General features: G+C 43.1%; 2 protein-coding genes across 5 annotated transcripts in view; both read left to right on the top strand.

Moving 5' to 3' along the window:
• LOC103760361 (deubiquitinase DESI2) overlaps positions 1–16,370 on the top strand; it is a 54,235-nt gene extending 37,865 nt beyond the window's left edge. For both annotated transcript variants that reach the window (XM_008926862.3, XM_018082361.2), the window contains exon 5: positions 15,475–16,370. In XM_008926862.3, coding sequence (XP_008925110.1) covers positions 15,475–15,717 — 243 coding nt within the window. In that variant the 3' untranslated portion in view covers positions 15,718–16,370. The remainder of the gene's footprint in view (positions 1–15,474) is intronic.
• Positions 16,371–20,414: 4,044 nt separating this feature from the next.
• LOC103761058 (cytochrome c oxidase assembly protein COX16 homolog, mitochondrial) overlaps positions 20,415–21,142 on the top strand; it is a 45,510-nt gene continuing 44,782 nt past the window's right edge. For 2 of the 3 annotated variants that reach the window (XR_001921974.2, XM_018083020.2), the window contains exon 1: positions 20,415–20,515. Coding sequence is in view for 1 of the 3 variants with exons in the window: in XM_029964320.1 (XP_029820180.1) it covers positions 20,455–20,511 (57 nt within the window). In the remaining 2 variants the exon portion in view is untranslated. The remainder of the gene's footprint in view (positions 20,516–21,142) is intronic. The other variant, XM_029964320.1, reaches the window with a different exon arrangement.

Consider the following 21,142-nt stretch of genomic DNA (forward strand, 5'->3'; position numbering starts at 1 on the left):
AAAGGCAAGAAGGATTTTTTTGGTTGCTGTTGCTCTTCACATATGCCTGTGTTTATCAACCCTCTCTAAAGCATTACAAATGCAAACCCAGGGGAGCTGAACAGCAGGCCCAGGAGCAGAATGTCCTAGATAGTCTCTAGCATGGGGATATAGAAAATGGGAGCTGAAATTATTATAAAAATTGCTGGTAGTAAGGCACTAAGCAGAAGTCCTAGCCATCCAATGTGCCTCAGTCAGCATGAGAAATATGTGTGGCTGCCTTGCAATGGATATCTCCATCTGTTTTGGTAAACACAGTAATTTGGCAATCATTGTGTTTCAGAGCTGGGTGAGAAGTAGCACAGCTTATCTTGGGATACTTCTGACCTCTTGAAGGAAAGACTACTTGAAATCTGTTGAGACAGAACCTGCTTGAACTGGAAGCAATGGAAGTTTCTATTCTCATTTCTCAACATCTGATTGCTTGCTCAACTTTACAACTTAAGTGATTTTTTTTCTTCTTCTTGCTGTAGTTTCCGTTAAAACTAAACAAACCAAAAATCACTCCATTGGGAAGCTCCAGTCCATTCCATGTAGAGTTATAAGATGCCTCACAGTGCACAGAACATGCTGTCCAGATGATGTTTGGCTCACAAACCTGTGTAGATATGTGTCACCATAGAGGGCAGAAAACAGAAATTGTACTTATGCCCTAAAATCAATTCCAAGATGAGTCTCTTTAGTGTTTGTTTTGCTTTTCAGGCCCTTCACCTGTGAAGGAGCAATAATAATAATAATAATTAGCATCTATTTATGCATAGTCATGTTATGTGGCAGTTAAAGACAGTAAACTTGAAAAAGTATCCAAAGAATTAAAAGAAAATATGTAGAAATTTTACTCAACAGAATGAAATTATGCATTAGAACTGGGATTTAATTCCAGCCACAAATAAAAGCAGCCAAGGATTTTTAATTAAGTGTAAATTCTTGGTCTCTCTGTTGCTGTAGCCCCAATGGAAGGTGATGCTATCTGTACTGTAATGCCCTTTCACCCCAGAGAGGGGTCAGGGTGGAGTTTTTTTTAGTTTGAAAGAGAGAATGACCAGCTGTGCTTCCAAACAGCCTTTTAGGCTTTTCTGCTCATGGGCATAAGCAGTTGCAGACAATCAAGGAGATGGTTGTTCTGAGCCTTGTGGCTAATGCCAGGCAGATCACTTCCCTGCTCTGTGCCCAAGTATCCCCCCCTTGTATACTGGGTTATTTCCTTCCTTCAGAAAGGGCCCTGAAATCTTTCAGTGACAGCTCTTTCATCTGCCAATGTTAATTATCTAGTTTATGGTTTTTAGCATTCTTTTCAGCATGGAAAACCAGAGATAGAGCTTTATAGCCAAGTGGTGATGTATGAGTTAATGCATGTTTACACAAATGCGTCTAGCAAGCCTTGAGATTTGGTTGTAGGCCTGTGATAGGTAGCTGTGTTTGGTAACCTTAATTTCCTTATCTGACTTTGGGCTTGCTAATTAGCATCCAGACAGATGTTGCCCTGGTGGAAGGGCCATGGCCTGGGAGGATAATACCATCTGGTCATACAGACTGAGGGCAAATGTAGCCATGTGTGCTGCTGGCTGAGGTCACAATTCTGAAGAGGGAAGGGAAAGGAGGTGTAAGGTTGGCTCTACTTCCCATATTGGCTTCCTCAGGATCACACTGTGAGACAACGGTCACATGTCCAATTGCCACGACCTGTAGGACAGGTTCCTCATTCTTGGAAGGACTGCTAAACTACAGGAGTTGGGCTTTATTTTCAGATTTTTGTTTTCTTTTCCTTTACCAGTGTTCTCTCAGTAAACAAAACATCCATTCAGAAATCTTCTGTCTACATTTGTTAAAGAAAGATTTTTCTGCTGAATTCCCATTTAATACAATGATGCCTTGGGTTCTACCATGATAACTGGTATTTGTAGTCTTCAACAGTTACATGCAGGCTGACTGCTAATGGTTAGGGGCATGTCTGGACCTGTGATCATGACTCGGCCATTTGGCCATGCATCTTGAAAAATCCCTAGACTATAGGAAGTTCAGCACAGGCAGATAAGCTCTGCTTAACCACTGGACATGCCTTTGACCTACTATCTACCTCTGGAAAAACTCACTTTGCAGTGCAGCCTCATTGTGTGCTGCTGTGGCATTTAGCCTCTCCCTGCAATGCCATGCATCTCATCTGAGTCTTCTGATCTTCCTGCCCACATTCACTTGTAAGCTGCAAAGGGCTTTGTTACTCTCTAATTGCCACTTAGCTCTGAATTTTCCATACTCCCTACTGCAGACTGCCAAGCATATTCACCTTGCTCAAGACTTAGTTCTCTCCCTCCTTTGCCAGTTCCCTACAGACTTCTAATGAGCAGTGACTGGATCAAAGAAGCATGGCTGGGTCTCCTCACAAAGCAGCTCCTCTAGAAAGAAAACATAGAATGCCCAAGTTTCAGCTGCAGGAGTTCAGACTTCAGTCTTCCCCAATGCCATTTCATGGCAGTCTTATCAGTAAGTGATTCAGTGAACATGCTGCATGATCAGGAGTCTCTTCCTGTGGATTCTTCTTCATCAGGAACTTTGGGTTTTTTTAAGAAGTGAAGAACTACCAGAAAGCATAAGTGTCTGCCTAATAAGTGCTGCACACCATCTTAATTAGTTTTGAAGGACGTTCTGATGTAAAGTAGGGCAGAATTTCCTAGTGGATAATCATGAGAAAATGAGAAAGAAATCAGATGCACTCCCTATGCATTTGCCCAGCTTTAACTTAAGGTCACTGGTACACACACACCACTTAATACCCCTTTGCAGTCTCCCTTTACCCTCACCATTTATGTCCGTGTAGGAAGGTGAGAGGAGCTTGATTTAAAACAGCACTCTGACTCCTGCAACATGGTGTCATGATACCTGTATTTATAAATCACTTAAGCAAATTGTTTGTGGGTTAAAATGAAGAGGTTCATCAAACTGTGGTTAGCAATTTGCCTACAAGAAGTTTACTCCTTTCATGTTGCTTATGCTGACAGTTCTGAAAATCAAGTAGTATCCATACCATACTCTCTAAAGAAACTGTCCAAGAGTATGGGCAATCCTTATGGAGGACTTACGCTTGCAATTTATGCAAAGAAAAATCAGTCAAGCCATGAGCAGCAGATACCAAACTTCCCATCCTATTCTGAGCTTATGTTCCTTTCTGTGTTTCAGTACTCCGGGGGTTTTCATTCTGATGAAGTTATGCATGTATGGGGAATTTAGTTAGGACTATGTCAATATTGTATAAAGCCCTTCTGTTTGATCATCTGTTTTTAAGTTACTTTGTTCCAAACAATCCCCCATGTATACTTACAGCAATATGTTCAAAAGGCCCTTCAAGGAATTGCAAAATATTTATGTTCTTTATGAGTTGTCCTGGCTGATGAAAAAGGGTATTTAAACTCTGCCAGATGGAAAGAAACATTGGCTTTTGAACATTAAAAAAGCATTTTAAAACAAAAAGAAAGGGTAAAACAATTAGTTCTTCCCATAATATGAATTGTTGAATTTCCTGATTCTTTCCGAACATGGAGACGTGAGATAGCAAAAGAACAGAAGTTACAAATTGCTGTAAAGCAGACATAAAGGAAGAGGAATACATTTGTGGTTTCAGGAAAAAGCCAAACTCAAAGAAATTCCTGGACTTTAAGTTCCCTTGCAAGGACCTGCAGGTCTGAGGTCCCAGTCTTGCCACTGCTTTGCAGAAGCACTTGTCACTGCAGCAGTGGCCACAAGGAAGTATGACGTGAGATGCCAAGAAAGATTTGTCGTGAAAACTGTAAGGTAGGAGCACACAGACAGAGGGAATTGTGAAATTGCTGTCACAGGGTTTTTTCAGTGCAGGATTTCCCTGCAAGTCTACTTGGACTTGTGGAAGGCAGATATTAGGTGAGGCACAAGCATACTTGGGCCAGCTTGTACTTCTGAACACACATAAAGGTGAAAGGTTGATTGACAGTGTTCAAATATGGGCATATGATATCAAGATCTGAGCCCTGCTGATGTGTGGGCATATGGTGAGTGTACAGTGCCTGAGGACAGGTTCTTTAGAGGAGATAGCAGTAACTAGAGGATCAGAGGGAGGATGAAGGTTTTCTGCTGTGAAGTTCTCCAGCTTGGCAATTTTCCTCAGTGTTGAGTGTAAGGATCACACCATGTCACTGAATCTTAGACTTTAAAACAGGTTTTGCTGCTTAGCCCATTCACAAACAGAAGACAACTCATTTCACTTCCCACCAGCAATTTTCTATGCTTCTGAAGTTTCCTAAGTAAGCCATGGAGCTTTGTTCTTACCAGAGTGATGACAGTTGCTACAGCACATCTCAGAAAAGGACATACCACCAAGGGAAAGGAGAAAACCACCTTTGAATCAGCACCATAACTGGAAGATAAGTGGAATGACTTAAGGAAACTACTCCTTCTCCTTCAATTAATGTGATTACTGCCAAGCAACTGGAATTATCCCTATTTAAGGAAACTCTTCAGCACCTTGCTATAGGACATATGGTGCATAATTATCAAAGAAGTGTGGCTTCTGAGCACCAGGGAAGGCAGCCCCTTTTAGTCCCCAACAGCCTTACTAATGGTGGAATAACATTAAAGTCAGTGGGTCTTATGGGCTCTTTTGCTAAGATATGAAGTTGATGCTTATCATAATTAGGAAATTAATTGTAAGGCAGTGGTTTTATTCACCTAACAAACTGCTGCTGTTGGAACATTACCTGAGAACAGCAGTCGCAGAAGGTTTTATTCTTATATCATGTCTTTCCTCCATCTTCTCGAAAGAGGAATGATATGCTTTTGATTTTTATGAGTAATTTATCTTAAGTACTGGAAAAGATCAAACTCCTCTGTATACCCTGAGAAACACCCAAGTGATCTGGTATGAATTTCCTCAGAGTCAGTGACAGCAGAATCTCGCCACATCACTGAGGGGTGACGAAGCACAGTTAAAAATCCCTATTTGCTTCCAAAATTATCTCATCTTTCTCTTATACCCAGAGAAATCTCTTAAAAAAAATCAGGCCTAATTGTAAAGTTAGTGTCCACATTTCATCATTCTTCATAAGGCTATTTAGGGGCATTTGGATTTGAGGAATTAAAAACTCTTCAGGAAAACAGATTGGTATCTCATTATCCAGCTTCCTTTTGTACCCACTGATTCTTTCCACCCCTTTATTCCTTTAAATATTAACGAATCTGTTTCCTTATTTCTCATAATTTCTTGATCCAAATGACTGACCCAGGGGACAGGGGTCAGAGACGCCATCTGGGTAAATGGCTAAAATCTGAACTAATTATTACAGTTAAGCTGGGATTTTTGGAGCAAACCACGTCATCAAAAGAGGAGCCTTTTAGAAGGATCTGATAGTTTTATAAAACTTTTGCTGGGATGCTCTGTGGGTTCAAACAAGGCTTTTAGCTGATGAGACATACTCATTCACAAGTAACTGAGAGAGAGAAGCTTGCTGAGGTGCATGAGAGAAAATTGGATTAAAGATTTATTTACCTTTTTTCTTATATTTCAGCAAAAGTTCTGAATATCAGCCACAAGATGTTCTGAAGCAGAGTCCCTCAGCCTTTCTTGTGGGAACTGTCCTACTTTTATTATTTACATAAATAGGGAGATAACACATTTCAGCAGGAGAAGAGAAAGGCCTGAATCAGAATTTTTGTGCTTCTTGTTTTAGAAACTCATTTTGAACTTGTTGAAATTGCAGATGTCTCTAGAGAGAGAATATTATTTTGGAGAACTGGGGATCTTGCTCTTGGGCTGAAGTGGCCTTGAAAAATACACCTAGAGGTTAATAAAGTGAGCTTGGCCCATTCTTTGTTGACACAGGAGGAAAAGAGAGTCTTCCAAGCATTTGAGGTGGCTTAGGTCAGCCTTGGAAAATTCTTTAGCATCCTAGATGAGGCTGGCTACTAGAGGGCAGGGATTATGAACCCTGTCACAATTGAATGCTTTGCAGCCTGTCTTAGACCTGCAGCACTTCATACTCAACCTGGGAGGTAAATAGCTTCTAGTCTCCTGAGGTCAGTAACCTCAAATTGGCCTTAAAAGATGGTCTCTCCAATAGGAAATATTCTGAAGATTAACAAATGGAGTCTGCACAGTGGATCCTGCAACCTGATGGTTACAGAGGACTGCAGCAGGCATCTAGCATACCCAATATTGATGACAACACAGTGATATTATTACATCACTGCATGCCAGATTGGATGGAAATGCTTGGCGAAGCCACACATCCAAATCTCCTTGGGAGGTAGGGGATGATCTTGGTGCAATCAAGCTTGCTTGCTTGATCACTGGATCTAGGATGGATGCTAGGGCTTCTTTACCCCTTCCTTTGTGTTACTGGTAAATATCTGCGCTACTGATAGTAGCAGAGAGAGGCATTGTCATTGCATATCAGTCTGATAGCAGGAAATACATATCACTTGTGACTGCAGTGCAGCAGGAGATATCTTTGTGATTGGCTTTACAGCTGTCTGGTGTATACTTCCCTGATGGTGTGGCTGTCTCAGCTGTGCTTTGTCAAGGTGGTTGGAGCTCTGGTAGAACAGAGGGACTGTATTTTACTGGTAGAGGGTGTGGAGCTGTGCTGAAGTGACAGGAGACAGTGGTCAGTACATATTGTTTTCTTTCTGGATAATCAGCTGTCTTTTTTCAGCCACAGCAAAACTGACAGCATATAACAAACCCGCATCAGAATCCTACTTTCCTCAGAGAAGCTTAATTTTCAGCAAATTCTCTGAAAGAAGGAAGGTTTGCTGAATCAAGGACCAAATGAGGACAGTTTTCAATCATCAGTTAATAATTCAAGACTAAAGTTTTTCAGGTCCATCCCCAGGCACATGTGAGTTTTCATCATAAAGTTATTAAAAACCGGGAAGCTCTCCTTACCCTGAAAGCTATGAGAGGGAAAGGCTTAAACATGAAAGAAGGGAGATTCAGGTGGCATTTGAGTTACAGTCAAAAGCAGCAGAAGCTTTTATAAACCAATCTTTAGCAAATCCTAAGTAGACAAGTAATACTCATGTTTTCTTTAGTCAGCAATTGCTTTTCAGCTGCCTCTGTTGCAGAGGAGGTAGGTGTTTTGTTGAGTAAAAACCTAAGTGCAATTCTGTTAATGGCAGGGGAGAAAAATGCTCCCAAAAGACATAAAGGACAGAGGGAAGTGAACGAACAAACAAACAAATAGCCACAGGACAAGAAAGAACATTAGGAAAGCTTTATTTCCCGGTGCCTGAGCCAGTCCTCACTGCAGCTGATGGAAAGCTTTGCTTCATTGCAGCAGCCTTTGAACGTTGTTAGCTCTATGGGGAACAGACTATGTTTGTTTTTTGGTTTTTAGCTGCCATGTATGTTTAGAATAAGCTTATTTATAAAGATGCCCTGCACCCATAAATTTATCCTCATGGTTTCAGATTTTTCCTTTTGTTTCTTCCTGTATGTATGCACAACTTTGACTGCATGCAGTTAATTAACTGCTATATCGCATTTCCAATGTGGTGTCTCATGGGAAAATGTGGAAAATGACATTTCCAGGTGTAGTTTGTCTATCAGATGAGATATTTGAAGTCTTTGGGAATTTCTTAGAATGAAGGCTGCTATAAAAACATATTTTTTTCCCCATCATTAATCTCTCTAGCCTTGCTATCATGAATGAGTCCATAGGCCAACAAAAATTATTACTAGGATAACTCTTATATGTACTTTTCAGCTCTCAGTCCATCTTCTTTCTCACTCTCTACTTGTGCATGGGAATAATATGAGGAGGGAAGTAATTTGAAACAGAAATCAACACTCTCTAAGTGGCAAGTTTTTAGCACATCATTTCAACTTTTTGGAAGAGGGGTCCTTTTGCCACATATACCTCTGCAGTCACTTTAGGTTTTTCTCTTTAATGTGGTCTATCTAGCAAAAAAAGATTAAAATTGAAGATATTTTAAGAAGAAATTAAAAAAAAAAAAGTGTGAGCTCTCTGGGGTTGGTGTAAATGTGGGTATTTTTATCCATCTAATTTATTTTTTCTGCCTTTTGCACCTGCCTTAGCAACCTGGAACCCCTGTTTCCTTATCTGTTATAAGTAAGCATGATTCCTTGGAGATAAGTTAGTTCACACTATCTGGGGAGTTCATCTCTAGTCACACCATCATTAGAACCTTTGAGTCTCTGTGTGCAAATGCCTGAAAAACATGCTTCATTTCTAAAAATGAAGATGGCAAGAAAAATCCCTGTCCTTTAAACCACTGCCTGTTGATAAATGAAAAGTGTCAGGAGCGTAAATGAACTGTCTGAGTGTGTTGATAGGCTTTTGAGACTGGTACCTTTCGCTTCGAAGTCCTGCCAACGCTGTCAGACAGCAGGTCTTTCCCTGTTCATATGAGTTCTTGTATTCTCCCTTCTCATTGTATGTCCATCTGCAGCAACCTGCCTCTCCCTAATATTAGGAAACACGACTTGAGACTGAAACACAGGACTTTTCTGGTTAGCTGTGCAGAAAAAATAGATGTTCTTGATGTCCATCCCTCTATGCATATGGATTGACCTAGTGCTGTTCAGCATGTCCATAACACTTGAAAGGATGACCCCATTAGGCAACAGCTGTTCTCAGCCACTGATCTTGAAACAGCAGCTGCTAGGAGAACGTAATTCCTCTTCATGACATCATGATAATAGGAATGAATTGCAGTTGTTAATTCATTTGGTGGGATATTCTTTATTTTAAACTCCATTAACAAGCCCAGACTTAATTATACTCAGCTTTCCCCAAATGGTCATCTGTTATGAGGCCACTTGCTGCCTGTCCCATCACCCTGCAGCTGTTGGCTGTACTTGTAAGTGCTTTTTACAAGGACCTTCATGCTCAAGAGGGTATTCCCATGCTTCAGTGTTGGTACAAGACTAATCAGTGATGCCACTCAGAATTCAACTCTAAATATGGTTCAACAAGATGTCACATTTGCAGCCACTGTGTCTCTCCACTGGTAGCCTGGCCAGTGAAGCTGAAACAGTGCTATGAGTGCTGAGGTGCTTTAAGCCAGATGTCTCATTTGACACAGAGCTACCTACTCCATCATCTCTGCTTGCAGACTGCAAAAAGGCAACTCTATCCTTCTACCAAGGTCCACAGAAGTGACTAACATGTTCCAGCTAACACCATAAGGGGAGCAAGACTGTAGGTATTAGTCCCTCTTTTCAAGGTTTTCCTTTTTTCTTCACTCCTGGCTAGTCTCAGGCAGATGGTGCAGATGCTGCTTCTGCTTTACAACACCCACAGCCCTGGGGAAGACGTATAGGAGTTGCAGTGCCCTGCCTGCTGTGGAACAAAAAAAGATTGCACAGGAGAATGGGGGCATTTCAGACAGTTGCTTAAAATAATTTAAAATTCCTTTGACTTCTACCTTTGACTCGCATTGCTACCTCCCAGAACACAGCCTCATTACTGAGCTCATTTATCCTCATCTACAGCTTCTCAGCTATACCCCTTCCTGTCTAAGTCAGAGGCCATTCCTGGCTCTGCTGAACGTAGTCTGCATGCAGCCTCACGGCCCAGTGCCACCTCATCTATTCTGTTCATCCCCACAGGCTAGTTATATTCCCTAGAGTAGAAATTGTCATTTTTAAACAGTAACTATACCATAAATCTGTTTCGAGCAATTGAACTTAGCATGCCAACTCCACAAAGGTGAGACTGTGCTTTCAGGTGTTTTGTGAAGGCTGTATGTCCATTCTCTTTCAGAAATCTTATTTTCAGCATACACACTATGTACAGCAGCTGATCAGGAGTGCAGAGCTAGAGGTATGTTCTCTGTTGATGCACCCAAATTCCCTTAGCTCTGCCAGCACTGGCACCAGGTGGCAAGATGGCAAAAAAGATGTCTGTTCATTGAGTTAGTGGTTTATTCTGGATTGTCCAAGAACTAGTTTAATCAAATTGGCACAATTCTCTTTCCATATAGGCGTTTTGGCTACCCTAACATAGCCTGCAGGCTTTGCCTGGGCAGATGTGCTTGTTTGTATCTAATGGCCTTATTTTGAAATTCTGATAGGCACCATCTATGCTATATTGCATAGGCCTTGTAGGAGCCAGCTCATGCAAACATGTAATGATGTATCATGTATTATGCAATCATGTAATGATTCCCCTTGGGCTCTAAAGTCTTTCCTCTCAAAGTGCTCTGGGGTGTGTGTTAGACTTCTCGCATGCCAATAAAAGCCCTTTGTATTCTCTGAGACACACCAAGGGGAATATTGCACAGTATCTCAAATGGATACATGTCCCATGTGGATGCCACCTCATTTTTAGCAATGCTGCTAAGTCGAAAATCAGTGGGTGGTTCAGCAGGTGTTCAGTGCTGAACTCTCCAAGCCTCAGTCTGATAACAACAATTGAAGGAATTAGCTTGTATTGTTTGAGGAATGTTATATTGCCTCTGGTTATTTTGATTTTCATGGATTGGGGAGCCTTTGGGAGGGCTCACTTAAAAAAAAATCCTCGGTGCCCTCTATGCATGGCCTGAATCGCCCCAATTGCATCATCCAGCACAACACATAACCTATTACATTTGAGAGATCTCTCTTAGGATCTACTCCTGATCAGCCCTTCTCTTTGTTTTGATCGGGGCTCAGCCTGTTACACTATCTCAGATAATATCTAGCATATGCTCATAGACTCAAAGCTCTCTCAAAATGCAGCACATTGATAACATTGTCTTCTAGAAGGCAGGAGACTCAGCATCTTCTATTGTTGGATGGCATTTCAACCCATGTTTCCCAGCTGTGAGGTAGTTTGCCTGCCCACAGCAAAGCTTTACAGGGAAATGTTAAGGCTTGCCAAGCAGGGACCTAACTCTTAGGATACTTAGGAGAGGGAAGAGGGGTACAGGGCAATTTGTACATTTTAGACAGTGACTTTTAGTGCAAAATGATACAGCTTGAGATGCTTAAAGTATATTTTGTATCCCAAATTACTTGTTTCTTGATGAGTTGAAATCCTGGTGTGGATTTGACAGCTGCCTAGAAATAGCACCAAAACTGTCAGGTCCCATTTCTCCCCTCCATTTGGCTTCAGCCATGCATGTCTGAACGGCTATTCCCGCAGCTGCCAGCCGGGTCATTCCCAGTTCTTACGGAGTCCCCAGAAGAAGCTGCAGCGGTGGGAGACTTACTTGTCTTTCTGTCACCAGGTGCCGCTCAGTGGAAGCTGCAAGTACGTGCAGCCTCCTCCCAGGTTTCTGCCTGAAGTGAGGACTGGGGTAGGTGGGCAATCAGAAGTTGTGCTCGCTGTCCCACATGGTGCATTTCAGTCTGTGATAGGGACTGGGTGCCTCTGAAGGTTGAGAATAACTCACACTTTCAGAACCTGAGAGTGAGAAAAGGATGAGAAGGGGTTTTGATGGGCAGTGAGAGCTGCACGCTGTTCACAGGGGGTTTGCAAAGCTTAGGGAAGCCCTACATGAGCTGATGTGTTCCAGGCATTGCTGCCACTTGTCCAGCCTCTCATGTACTCCACGGAGTTTCCCATCCCAAACACTTTTATGCCTCAGACAAGTAAGCTTATATCTCACATAGGTTTAGCCCTTCTGTGGACTGTATGTTTCTTAGCCCCTTTTCTAGTCAGCTACATATCAAAAGGCTCAGCTACTTTCTTTTCCAATGTCAAGCTCAGGGTGTGCAAGTTTGCTATCTCAAACCATGACACAGGGTCACTACAGGTGTCTTAAATTTCCTAAAGGAAAGGTAGCAGGACAATTTGTATGGTGGTCAGGACCAGCAATTTCTGACCTGTAACAGTTTATTATTTATTTACAATTCCTCTCAGAGTTAGCACATGTTCTATCACAGAGAATTTTACCCCCTTCAAAAAAGCAAACCTCACTTGTTTGGTAAGGAAGAAAAAAACCTGTGTGAAATCTTAAAGGCTAAAAACATCTGAAAAAGGGTTCTGTTGATGGTAATAAAGGAAGGTAACAGGGTTCTGTGAGTTTATCATTGCAGTGTGTGGGTTTCAGTGGAGAACTGATCTGCAGTAGGTAGATTTTTCTGTAACTTTATATGCAATTGGAAAACATCCACTTCATCTTGCTTGTGCTATTTTATTTAAACTCACTTGGCTTAATCCTACGGTGGCCAGGTTTATTTGATGTTTCTCCATTAACTAAGCACTGTTGGATGCTCCAGCACAATATGCTTTATGGCAAGGAGTGAGAAACACAGAAGCAGACTGTAGTGTTGATGGCATTCCCTGCCATTGCCCTTTTGCTCCTATTGAACATTGTGTTCTGCTGTGGAATAGTAATGAGGCTACACTGACAAGAGGTGACTTGACAAGCATGACTGAGGAAAGGGAAACCACTTTGACTTTATCATTATCCTTAAGCTCCACAAATTGCCCTTTGTTGCTTGATGGCCTGATGCCCACACATCTCTGTTCTTTTTCTGGCTCTTTCTTGCCTCACTAATTCATTCTGGGTGAAGAAGCTCCCATAAACAAAAGGAGAACATAGCTTTGCTTCCGCATTGGGAAGTGCTATTTCAGTTGCTAGGGAATCTGCTTAGAAAATAGAGCCAACTCTTAAAAACAGTATTTCTATTTCCAGCATCTTACCTTATGCTGTTCTGTTGTTTCAGCTAATTTTCTGAAGAATCATACCCTTGTTTAGTTCTTTTGTTAATATCTGTAAGAAAGTCTTTATTAAAACTTAAAACTGTTTCAGAACTAAACTCACATGCATGCATACATCACAAGGAGCCTAAACTGAGTCGCTTTCTACACTGGCAATATGCTGCCTAAGTTCCCGGATAGGAAGAAAGAGAAATGCTACAAAATGCAGAGGCGCAATTATACTGAAATCTGTGACCTTGGCTCAGGGTCAAAGTACTGTAGTGTAGGCCAAAGTGTTCAAGTAGAACACATTGAATCCAGTTTTAAAAATTCAACAGTATTCTTGTGAAAATGGTCAGATATGTCTGGTGAGAAAATGAAATGGATCAACCAATTTTCTATGAATGAGTCTTAAGTAGAGGTTATAATCTGAGGTTATAATCTGAGGTTAGGTAGAAAGCAGCATTGGTAAGAACTGAAGTAAAAGTCCTTGGAGTGTATTAGGTAAAGAACAATCTATGCTTGCAAGTAATTTTAGCAGCTAAATGGCTCTGTTCATGCTCTGATTCCTAATGATAATGTCTCCAATTTCACACATTGATTTTTAAACAATGCATGTCAAAATAAAGTGAGATCGTAGTCAAATTAGCAAAGTCACAGGTTTGCTGCCTTCTCCACACCTCATTGGAAACTCCATGCTGTTGGAGCAAGCAATTCCCTTATGCTCAAGGTAACTATTGGAGTGGGGCTTAGATCATTCTGCCCAGACCTTACACATAAAGAACCAGCTGCTCATCAGCCATGACAACTGTAGTTGGCACAGTCCATCCCTAGAAAATGTTTCAGTCGTTCTCCCCGAAAATTTCTTGAAAACTCTAAGCACTACATTTCCCTTATCAATAGAATCACAGAACATGCAGCATTGGAAGGGACCCATCAGGATCCTTGAGTCCAATTCCAGGCCCTGCACAGGACACCCCAAGAGTCACACCATCGGCCTGAGAGCGTTGTCCAAATGCTCCTTGAACACAGGCAGACTTGGTGCTGTGACCACTTCCCCAAGGAGCCTGTTCTAGTGCCCAACCACCCTCTGGGTGAAAAACCTTTTCCTGATATTCAAACTAAACCTCCCCCGACTCATCTTGATGCTGTTTCCTCTAGTCCTGTCACTGGTCACAAGAGCAAAGAGATTGGTACCTGCTCCTCCACTTCCTCTTGTGAGGATGCTGAAAACCACAATGAGGTCTCCCTTCAGTTTCCTCTCCTCCAGGCTGAACAAGCCAAGGGACCTCAGCTGCTTTTTTTAAGACTTTCCCTCCTAACCCTTCACCATCCTCATGGCCCTCCTTTGGATGCTGTCTAATAGCTTAATGCCTTTTTCATATTGTGGTGTCCAAAACTGCACACAATATTCAAGGTGAGGCCACACCGGTGCAGAGCAGAGCGGGACAATCCCCTCCATGGACCGGCTGGTGATGCTTTGCCTGATGCCCCCCAGGACAGGGTTGACCCTGTTGGCTGCCAGGGCACTGCTGACTCATATTCAACTTCCCACTGACCAGGACCCCCAGGTCTCCCTCCACAGTGCTGCTCTCCAGCCTCTCATTCCCCAGCCTATACACACAATCAGGGTTGTCCTGTCCCAGGCACTGAATCCGGCACTTGCCCTCCATATGATTACTTCTCACCAAATAATCTCCTTAATGGACTACAGACAATCACCCTCTTAGTTTTTGCAGCAATTAGTATTAAATTAAGCGTGGAGTTTCCTCTCTGTCTTTCTAGCTCCATGGGAGACAACAAAGGAAGGGAAGGAGAATTCAGGTATTGTGGCTACTGAACCTGCCACAAACTTCCGGCTCTAGTAGACTGGTGTAGGGCCACACAGGCAGTATATTTATTTACTAAAGACAGGCTCTTGAGGCATGCCTGCTGATCAGTTCCATGTGCCTCTTCTGTGTCTGGTACAGGATACGGTAAAATGTAAAGGGAAACAATCTCTATGTAGTCTAAGCCAGATACAGCTATTAAAATCTGGCACCTGTATGTATGTGTGGTCATGTGCTACAGAAGAAATGGTCTGCTGTATGCAGAAAGTTGTTTCATTGTGCTGAATTTGATATGACCTTGGAAAACAATATCTGTGCTAGCAGAGTGTAACCCAAATCAGTGTCAGGAGCATCTATGATGGAACAGGCCTAGTGAGAACCTAGTATTTTTGTTTGTTGCTTTTCTCCCATATTTGGGAAATACCGTATGAGGAGAAATTAAAGGGTGGTGTGCTAGGATAGGAAAAGGTCCCCCAAACACTGTAATTTGACTGATCCAGTGTGTTAGCCCAAGGAGGAAAAGGGAGCAGCAAGAACAGTTTCTCAGGCATCTCCATCCCCCTAATCAGACTCAGCTTCTTCTCAGCTCAGGGTCTGTCCAGGCACAGCTTAAATATTTTTCCAAACTTTTTGAGCTACTTGGAAAATTAATGCCATTGTCTTGGTTGAGAAGCACCAGCAGGCCTGTCCTTTCACCCATGGACTGCTGGGAGAACACAGTCACCAAAGGCATTGAGAGCCATGAACTGTTTTGCCTGGTCTCTGCTGTGATGGTGACAAGGGCTATGGCTGGCAGGGCGCTCTGTGCATGTCAAGCAGTTGTGTAGACATTTACAGTTACACTGCTTCTGACTGCAGAAGATGCTTCTTTGTCTTCTGAGCAACAGGAAATTCACTGTGCTATAGTGGTGGTGAGGATGGGGATGACATGGCCTCTATGCTTGTGTTTTGATACTATTAACCATGTTTCTTTTCGGTTTGCTCTACAGATATTATGTGGGAGAGAGATACCCCGCTGGGTGAATCGCCTGGCCTACTTCAGCTCATGCATCCCCTTCCTCCAGAGCTGCCTCCCCAAGGAATGGCTGACCCCAGCAGCCCTGCAGAGCCACATCAGTCTCGGCCTCCACAAGGAGGAGCAAGGAGACACAACGGATGAGGAGTCACCCTCCACCTCTGCAGCCCCCTCAGCCTCAGGCACATCGCGAAGCTGTAGACATACTCGGGTCTAAACTGTGCCCAGCTTGCCCCCAAATAACATCCATGCTCTCATCCTATTTATTTCTCACACTCTTTTGCACACATTGTTTTCTCTCTTCTTCAGTGGACAACACAGGGGAGGGAAGACTTTCTACTTCAGCCCCTTTTCCAAGGGCTGCCACTACAGTTGCTTGGCAAAATGACTGTGAACCCCAACACAGAACTGAGGAGTGTGGCGACTAAACTGGATGCTCCTCGCAGGGCCCCCATGACCCTCAATCCACAGAGAACTGCTAAATCTCTCAGGCATGAGAGCATGCATACGGGCAGAGTGCACATACTGTGATGTTCCTTCTCTGGAACTGTTTTATCTTTTTATCTTTTCTCCCCACCCATGTAAGCCCAGCAGCCTCTTCTCCATTTTGGCTGGGTTTCCCTTTTCCCTATGACAAATCTCCTGCCCATACCCAGTGAAGGAACCAGAGCCAGAACTCAACCTTCTCATCTCTTAGACCAGCAACAAACTCCAGTTAGCCCCACCCCTTTTGTGATTATCAGGTTTCTAACTCATGTGAAGGACAAATGAAAGGTGCTCCTATTCTACAACCACCAATTTTCAGTACTCAAATTTAAGAGTTCAAATGACTGTCCTGTTCTTGAAAATAATAACAAAGAACCTAGAAAATGAATGTGTTACTGTGGCTTTTCTTTGGGGTCAAAAAGAGGATGGGGCTGTAGTGGTTAAAGGCAGCTGCTAAGTAGATGCAGAAATGACTGTTAACCATATTCATGCTTTTTGGCACAGACCCCTCTCAGTTTTCCTAATTTTAGGCAATATTCCTGGTTTCCTTTTTTCCCCCATATTCCCTAGGGAATCTCTCTCCTAGCTGACATTTGCTGGTTATATTTTGGGGAATGGCCCTTCTGAGCCGAACGAAAAGGAGAGTAAATCTGTTGGGAGGGTCAGTATTTCCTTCAGATTTTCCTCCTGCACTCACAGACCTAAAATATAGCCATCCTTCCCTGGCCTATTTTTGAGCCAACCCAAAAAAGTAAAAAATAAGTGGTGAACCCAAAGAATGTCAACCTGTTCCCTTCTCCTCCCTTTTTGGAGGTGGAGGGGAAGCTTAGGGCCACATCTGGAAAGTGCAGATAACCCTTCCAATGCATGGGCCACCATGGTGCCTTCCATTGTGTGCACTGTTTCAGTGGCATGAAAAATGGGCACAGCTGGCTCACTGACCTCTCCAGGCTGGCTCCTGACAAGAATCCTGACAAGAATTTGGATGTATTTATAGATGTATTTATGCTAATTCTGACAGCTAATGAGAAAGCAATGGAGGAGGAGAGGACAAGTACACTAACTCTTCTACTCAATTACCTCACTAGGAACTCTAGACAGGAGGTGCAGGAAAAAATCAAAGGGGAAATCCAGGGCCCCTCTCTCCCTTGCAACTCCTCTTGGCTACACAAAGGAGGACAAAAGATGAACAGGCACCATGTTGAGAGAGGGTTGCTGTTTTAGAAATGCTGTTCTCAACAGTTGCTGCCAAGTCAGAACTTCCACCCTCCACCCAGAAAGAATGACAAGCTCCTTTTTTTTGTCACAATTGCATGCTAAATCCAACCAGCTGTTTCTTTAGCTCAGGTATATAGAAGTATGTGCTTTCAGGGCTGAAGTTCTTGGCTATGATGTACATCATGTCTGCACAGACAGTGCTTAATGGTTTGTTACATGTGCATGGCCTTAGTGAATCAGGAGGCTCTGGAGAGATCTGTTGGGTGGAAGTGTAACTCACAGGATGGCCTCATGCCACTGCCTCCTGAAGTGATGCATGGTTGGGCAACAAAACCGTTATAACATGCCTCTCTTTTTCATCCTCTGTACAAATTGCTGCAAGTTCTGTACTGAACTAAAGTCATGTTCCTTATTAACCTTGGCTGCTCACAGCCAATGCTGCATTATGAGCAATTCTGCAGCTCCTAGTAACGACTCCAACGCTAATCTTGATTACTCTGTTTTGTCCAGGAATGTTTAATAAGATTTCCATCCTGATCTCCATGCCACTGCCCAGAAACCATGTTACACAATGTACTATTTTGCTCTCTATTCCCCTGCAGTCGTGGTCATTGCAGCCTAAACTGGCAGTGCAAGCTTCATTTGTCTGAAATTTCCAGGTTTTCTGCCAATAGCCAGCAGCACATTATGTGCAGTGAATTTTAAAGGTCCTTCTCTAGGGAAAAGTGAGAAGAGGCTTTTCCAGAGCTTTTGTCTAGGCCAGGGAAACTGCAGTAGGAAAAACGTAGTTTCTGTTGTTGTGATAAAAGCCAGCCAGCCAGCCAGCCAGCCATCACCCTTGTGTTTCTGCTCTGCACCTGAGCTCCAGATAAAGCATCATGTACTCATCTAGGAGAGAACTAGGGCTCCAGAGGCACATTTCACACAGAAAACCCTCTTGCAGCATTTCACAAAGGAAAAAAATGCTTAATTGACTGTATGGTAACCTGGACAAGAAAACTGCATTCAGCCTCCTTGGGAACATGAATATGTGCTTGAAGTATTGGGAACAACACTCGAGGAGAGCTGTGAACGTCATAAAAAAAACCCAGATGTTTGTTTACCTACTTTTATGTTTGTCTGTCTGTTTATGACAGTAGGGGTCACATCAAGAAGGTATTAAACCTGTGCTGTAAATCAAAACTAGAATCTATTCCAATCTTCAAAAGTATTTCTCCCCACCCCTCTCTGTTCAAGGTGATCAACCAACAATGACAAGAACAAAGAGACACTGTGGAAATAAAATATATATTGATGATAGTTTTACCTCTGTAATTTAACAGCATTTGAGATTATTAAACATGAAGACATTTTAAAATCCTAATTTACTGTTCCCATTATTACAAAATTATTGTTGTTACTATATGATTATATTATATTTGTACTTAGTTACACATTTGCTTTCTCTTGCTGCTTTCTGTGCATAACAACATGGGGCAATTTTAGATACCACCAGTTATCAATGAAAACAAAAAAACCAGCTTACAAATCTTAACAAGAGCACCCTATGGCACTAAAACAAACTCTTAACCCTTCTCCTTACTGCCAGGATTTTTGGTGCCCTTTTAAAAGTTGGGATGAGAGGGCACCAATTCTGCACATGGGCATCAGCAGCTGTGGGTTATGTCTCTAGCAGTGACCTAATAGTATTCAGGTGGGACTGAAGGTGGGGTTACTCTAACACTGGAATATTAGAGGTACAAAACAAACTGTTTCTAGGGAAAGAGGAAAGTAAGTAATAACCTCTTTTCTCAGTATGTGTTTATCTATAGTAGCAACTCTCTTAATTTCAGCAGATTATTTTTACTGATTTCTTTTTGGTCAGTTGCCTTCCTCTTCCTAAGTCTGTGATTTGAGGTCTATATCTCTCAAACTGTTACAAAGTTTTAGAGGGAACAATTGTGCTTTCAGAGGCCTTGGGTGAGCCAGTTACCCAGCACTGAACTTGTGCTCTGCGATAAGTTCATGCCAGGCTCAGCACAATATAGGGATGGACACAGACCTGTTCCCTTGCTCTCATTGCTCCCAGCAGTTTGCATATCTGGAATTCAAACCCACGTTGCCTTTGTGTTACTGAGGTACTCAAGAAATAGTAATTTCCTGCTATGTTATTTCTTTTATTCTTCAGTTCTGTTTATTTGTCTCTAGGCTGGTAAGGCTCTCAGAACAAGTTAGTGAACACAGGATTGCAATAATATTAGCTTATCTTCCTATTATATGTGTTTGATTTTCTTCTCATTTTAGTTCCTACATATGTGCTGGCTTGTTGTTATGTTCAGAAAAGCATCTTCCCCAATTCCTTGATGTGATTAATGGATAAGACCAAAGGAAGTGATCATCAGTGTTTCATTTTCAAAATGTTCTTAAAATACTCTTTAAGTTGAGGCAGCAGGTGCCCTGTTCCACTGCATCCCTGCTCTGCTTGCCATCAGGCAATTAATTGGATTGTGAAAAGCCTGTGTAGTGTGACTCAGGAAGTACGAAAAAGAGGAGCTGTCATTCTTTGTCTCTATTCTGCCACTGCCACAGGCTACCAGAACATGGCAGAACCTCAGGCTATAGTAATATAGGAAAACATTTCAGCCCCTGCCTGGAGAATATGCGCTTGTCTCTAACAGGTCAGTGCTCTACCATTGTGAATGGGGCTGTAGCTGAGCGGTGTTCGAGTGGATGGCATGGCACATTTAATTCCTATCAGGTATGAATAACTACTGATTCTAAATCTCAGGGTAAGGCTGTCTGTTGGTGCTGTTGTAGCCGACTTTACTTTGAAAACGCTATAAAGGGTTTTTTCAGTTCATTTTGACTGGGATAAGGGATAACAATGCAGAAGAACAGACAATGTGATCACGGTAATCTTCCTTCCACAGGAAACCAGGCTGTAGAACGAATGATACAGCTAGCGGCTAGGCCTTCAGAACTGCTTTAATCAGAGAGGTGTGCATGCGGAGGGGGTGCGTGGGCGTGAGTGAAGGAAGAGGGGTGAGCCGTGGGCGATGCCCACAGCGCTGTGGCGGCTCTGCCACCGCAGCTCCCCGCGTCGAGCCCCCCGGGGCACGGAGCTCACCCGGCTCACAGGCCGCAGCGGAACCAGCGCTGCCGAGGCGGAGCGGCCGCAGTGGCGGCGGAGCCGCGCCCGCCGGAAGTGGCAGGGCCGGGCCGGAGGCGGGAGGGCGGCGCCGGGGCCCGCGGGCGGGAGGAGCTGGGGGGGATGGAGAGGCTGCGGAGGCTGTGGAGGGGCCGCACCATGACCTTCGCGGGTGCCCCTGCTGGTGAGCGCCGCGGGGGGGGCGGCGTGGGCCGGCACAGCGCGGGGAGGGCGCTGCTGGTCACGGCGGGCCGCGGCAGGGGGCAGGTGTGCGGGCAGGGAGGAGGGGGACGCGTGTGGCCGGTGCGCTCTGCTTTTGTCCCCCACCTTGTGCCCGGAGAGGGGATGAGCCGTGTGCCCGCTCTGCCCGGAGGTCTTCAGAGTTCAGGGACAGAGTTTTAAAGTATACCCCTAAAGATATTCCTAGCTGGAAGATGAGGAGAGTGCATCTTGGTGTTGGTTTGTTTTTGTTATGTTTTTTTTTTTTTTTTTTTTTTTTTTTTTTTTTTTTGTGGTTTCTTTTTTTTTATTTACAACAGCACTTATAGTTTTTTTCTTACTTGCTTTAGCTTTTCAATGGATTTTGAACTGCAGAGGCACCGTTGGGCTGATAATTTGTACATCTAAATAAATGGAAAGAATTGGAGTGAAATGAGTTGATGGGTTATAGTTACAGTTGTGCTCAAAGTGGTGAGGCATAACTTCTTAGAGCAGTCGAAGTTAGAAAAAAATACCGTCAAAGGAATAAAACAAAATTATAAGACTCTCTTATACACGTTACCTCTGTAATTAGTGCACAGTAGGTTGCACT

The sequence above is a fragment of the Manacus vitellinus genome, unplaced genomic scaffold, assembly GCF_001715985.3.
Source record: "Manacus vitellinus isolate BGI_N305 unplaced genomic scaffold, ASM171598v3 scaffold_6_pilon, whole genome shotgun sequence".
Classification (NCBI taxonomy): domain Eukaryota; kingdom Metazoa; phylum Chordata; class Aves; order Passeriformes; family Pipridae; genus Manacus; species Manacus vitellinus.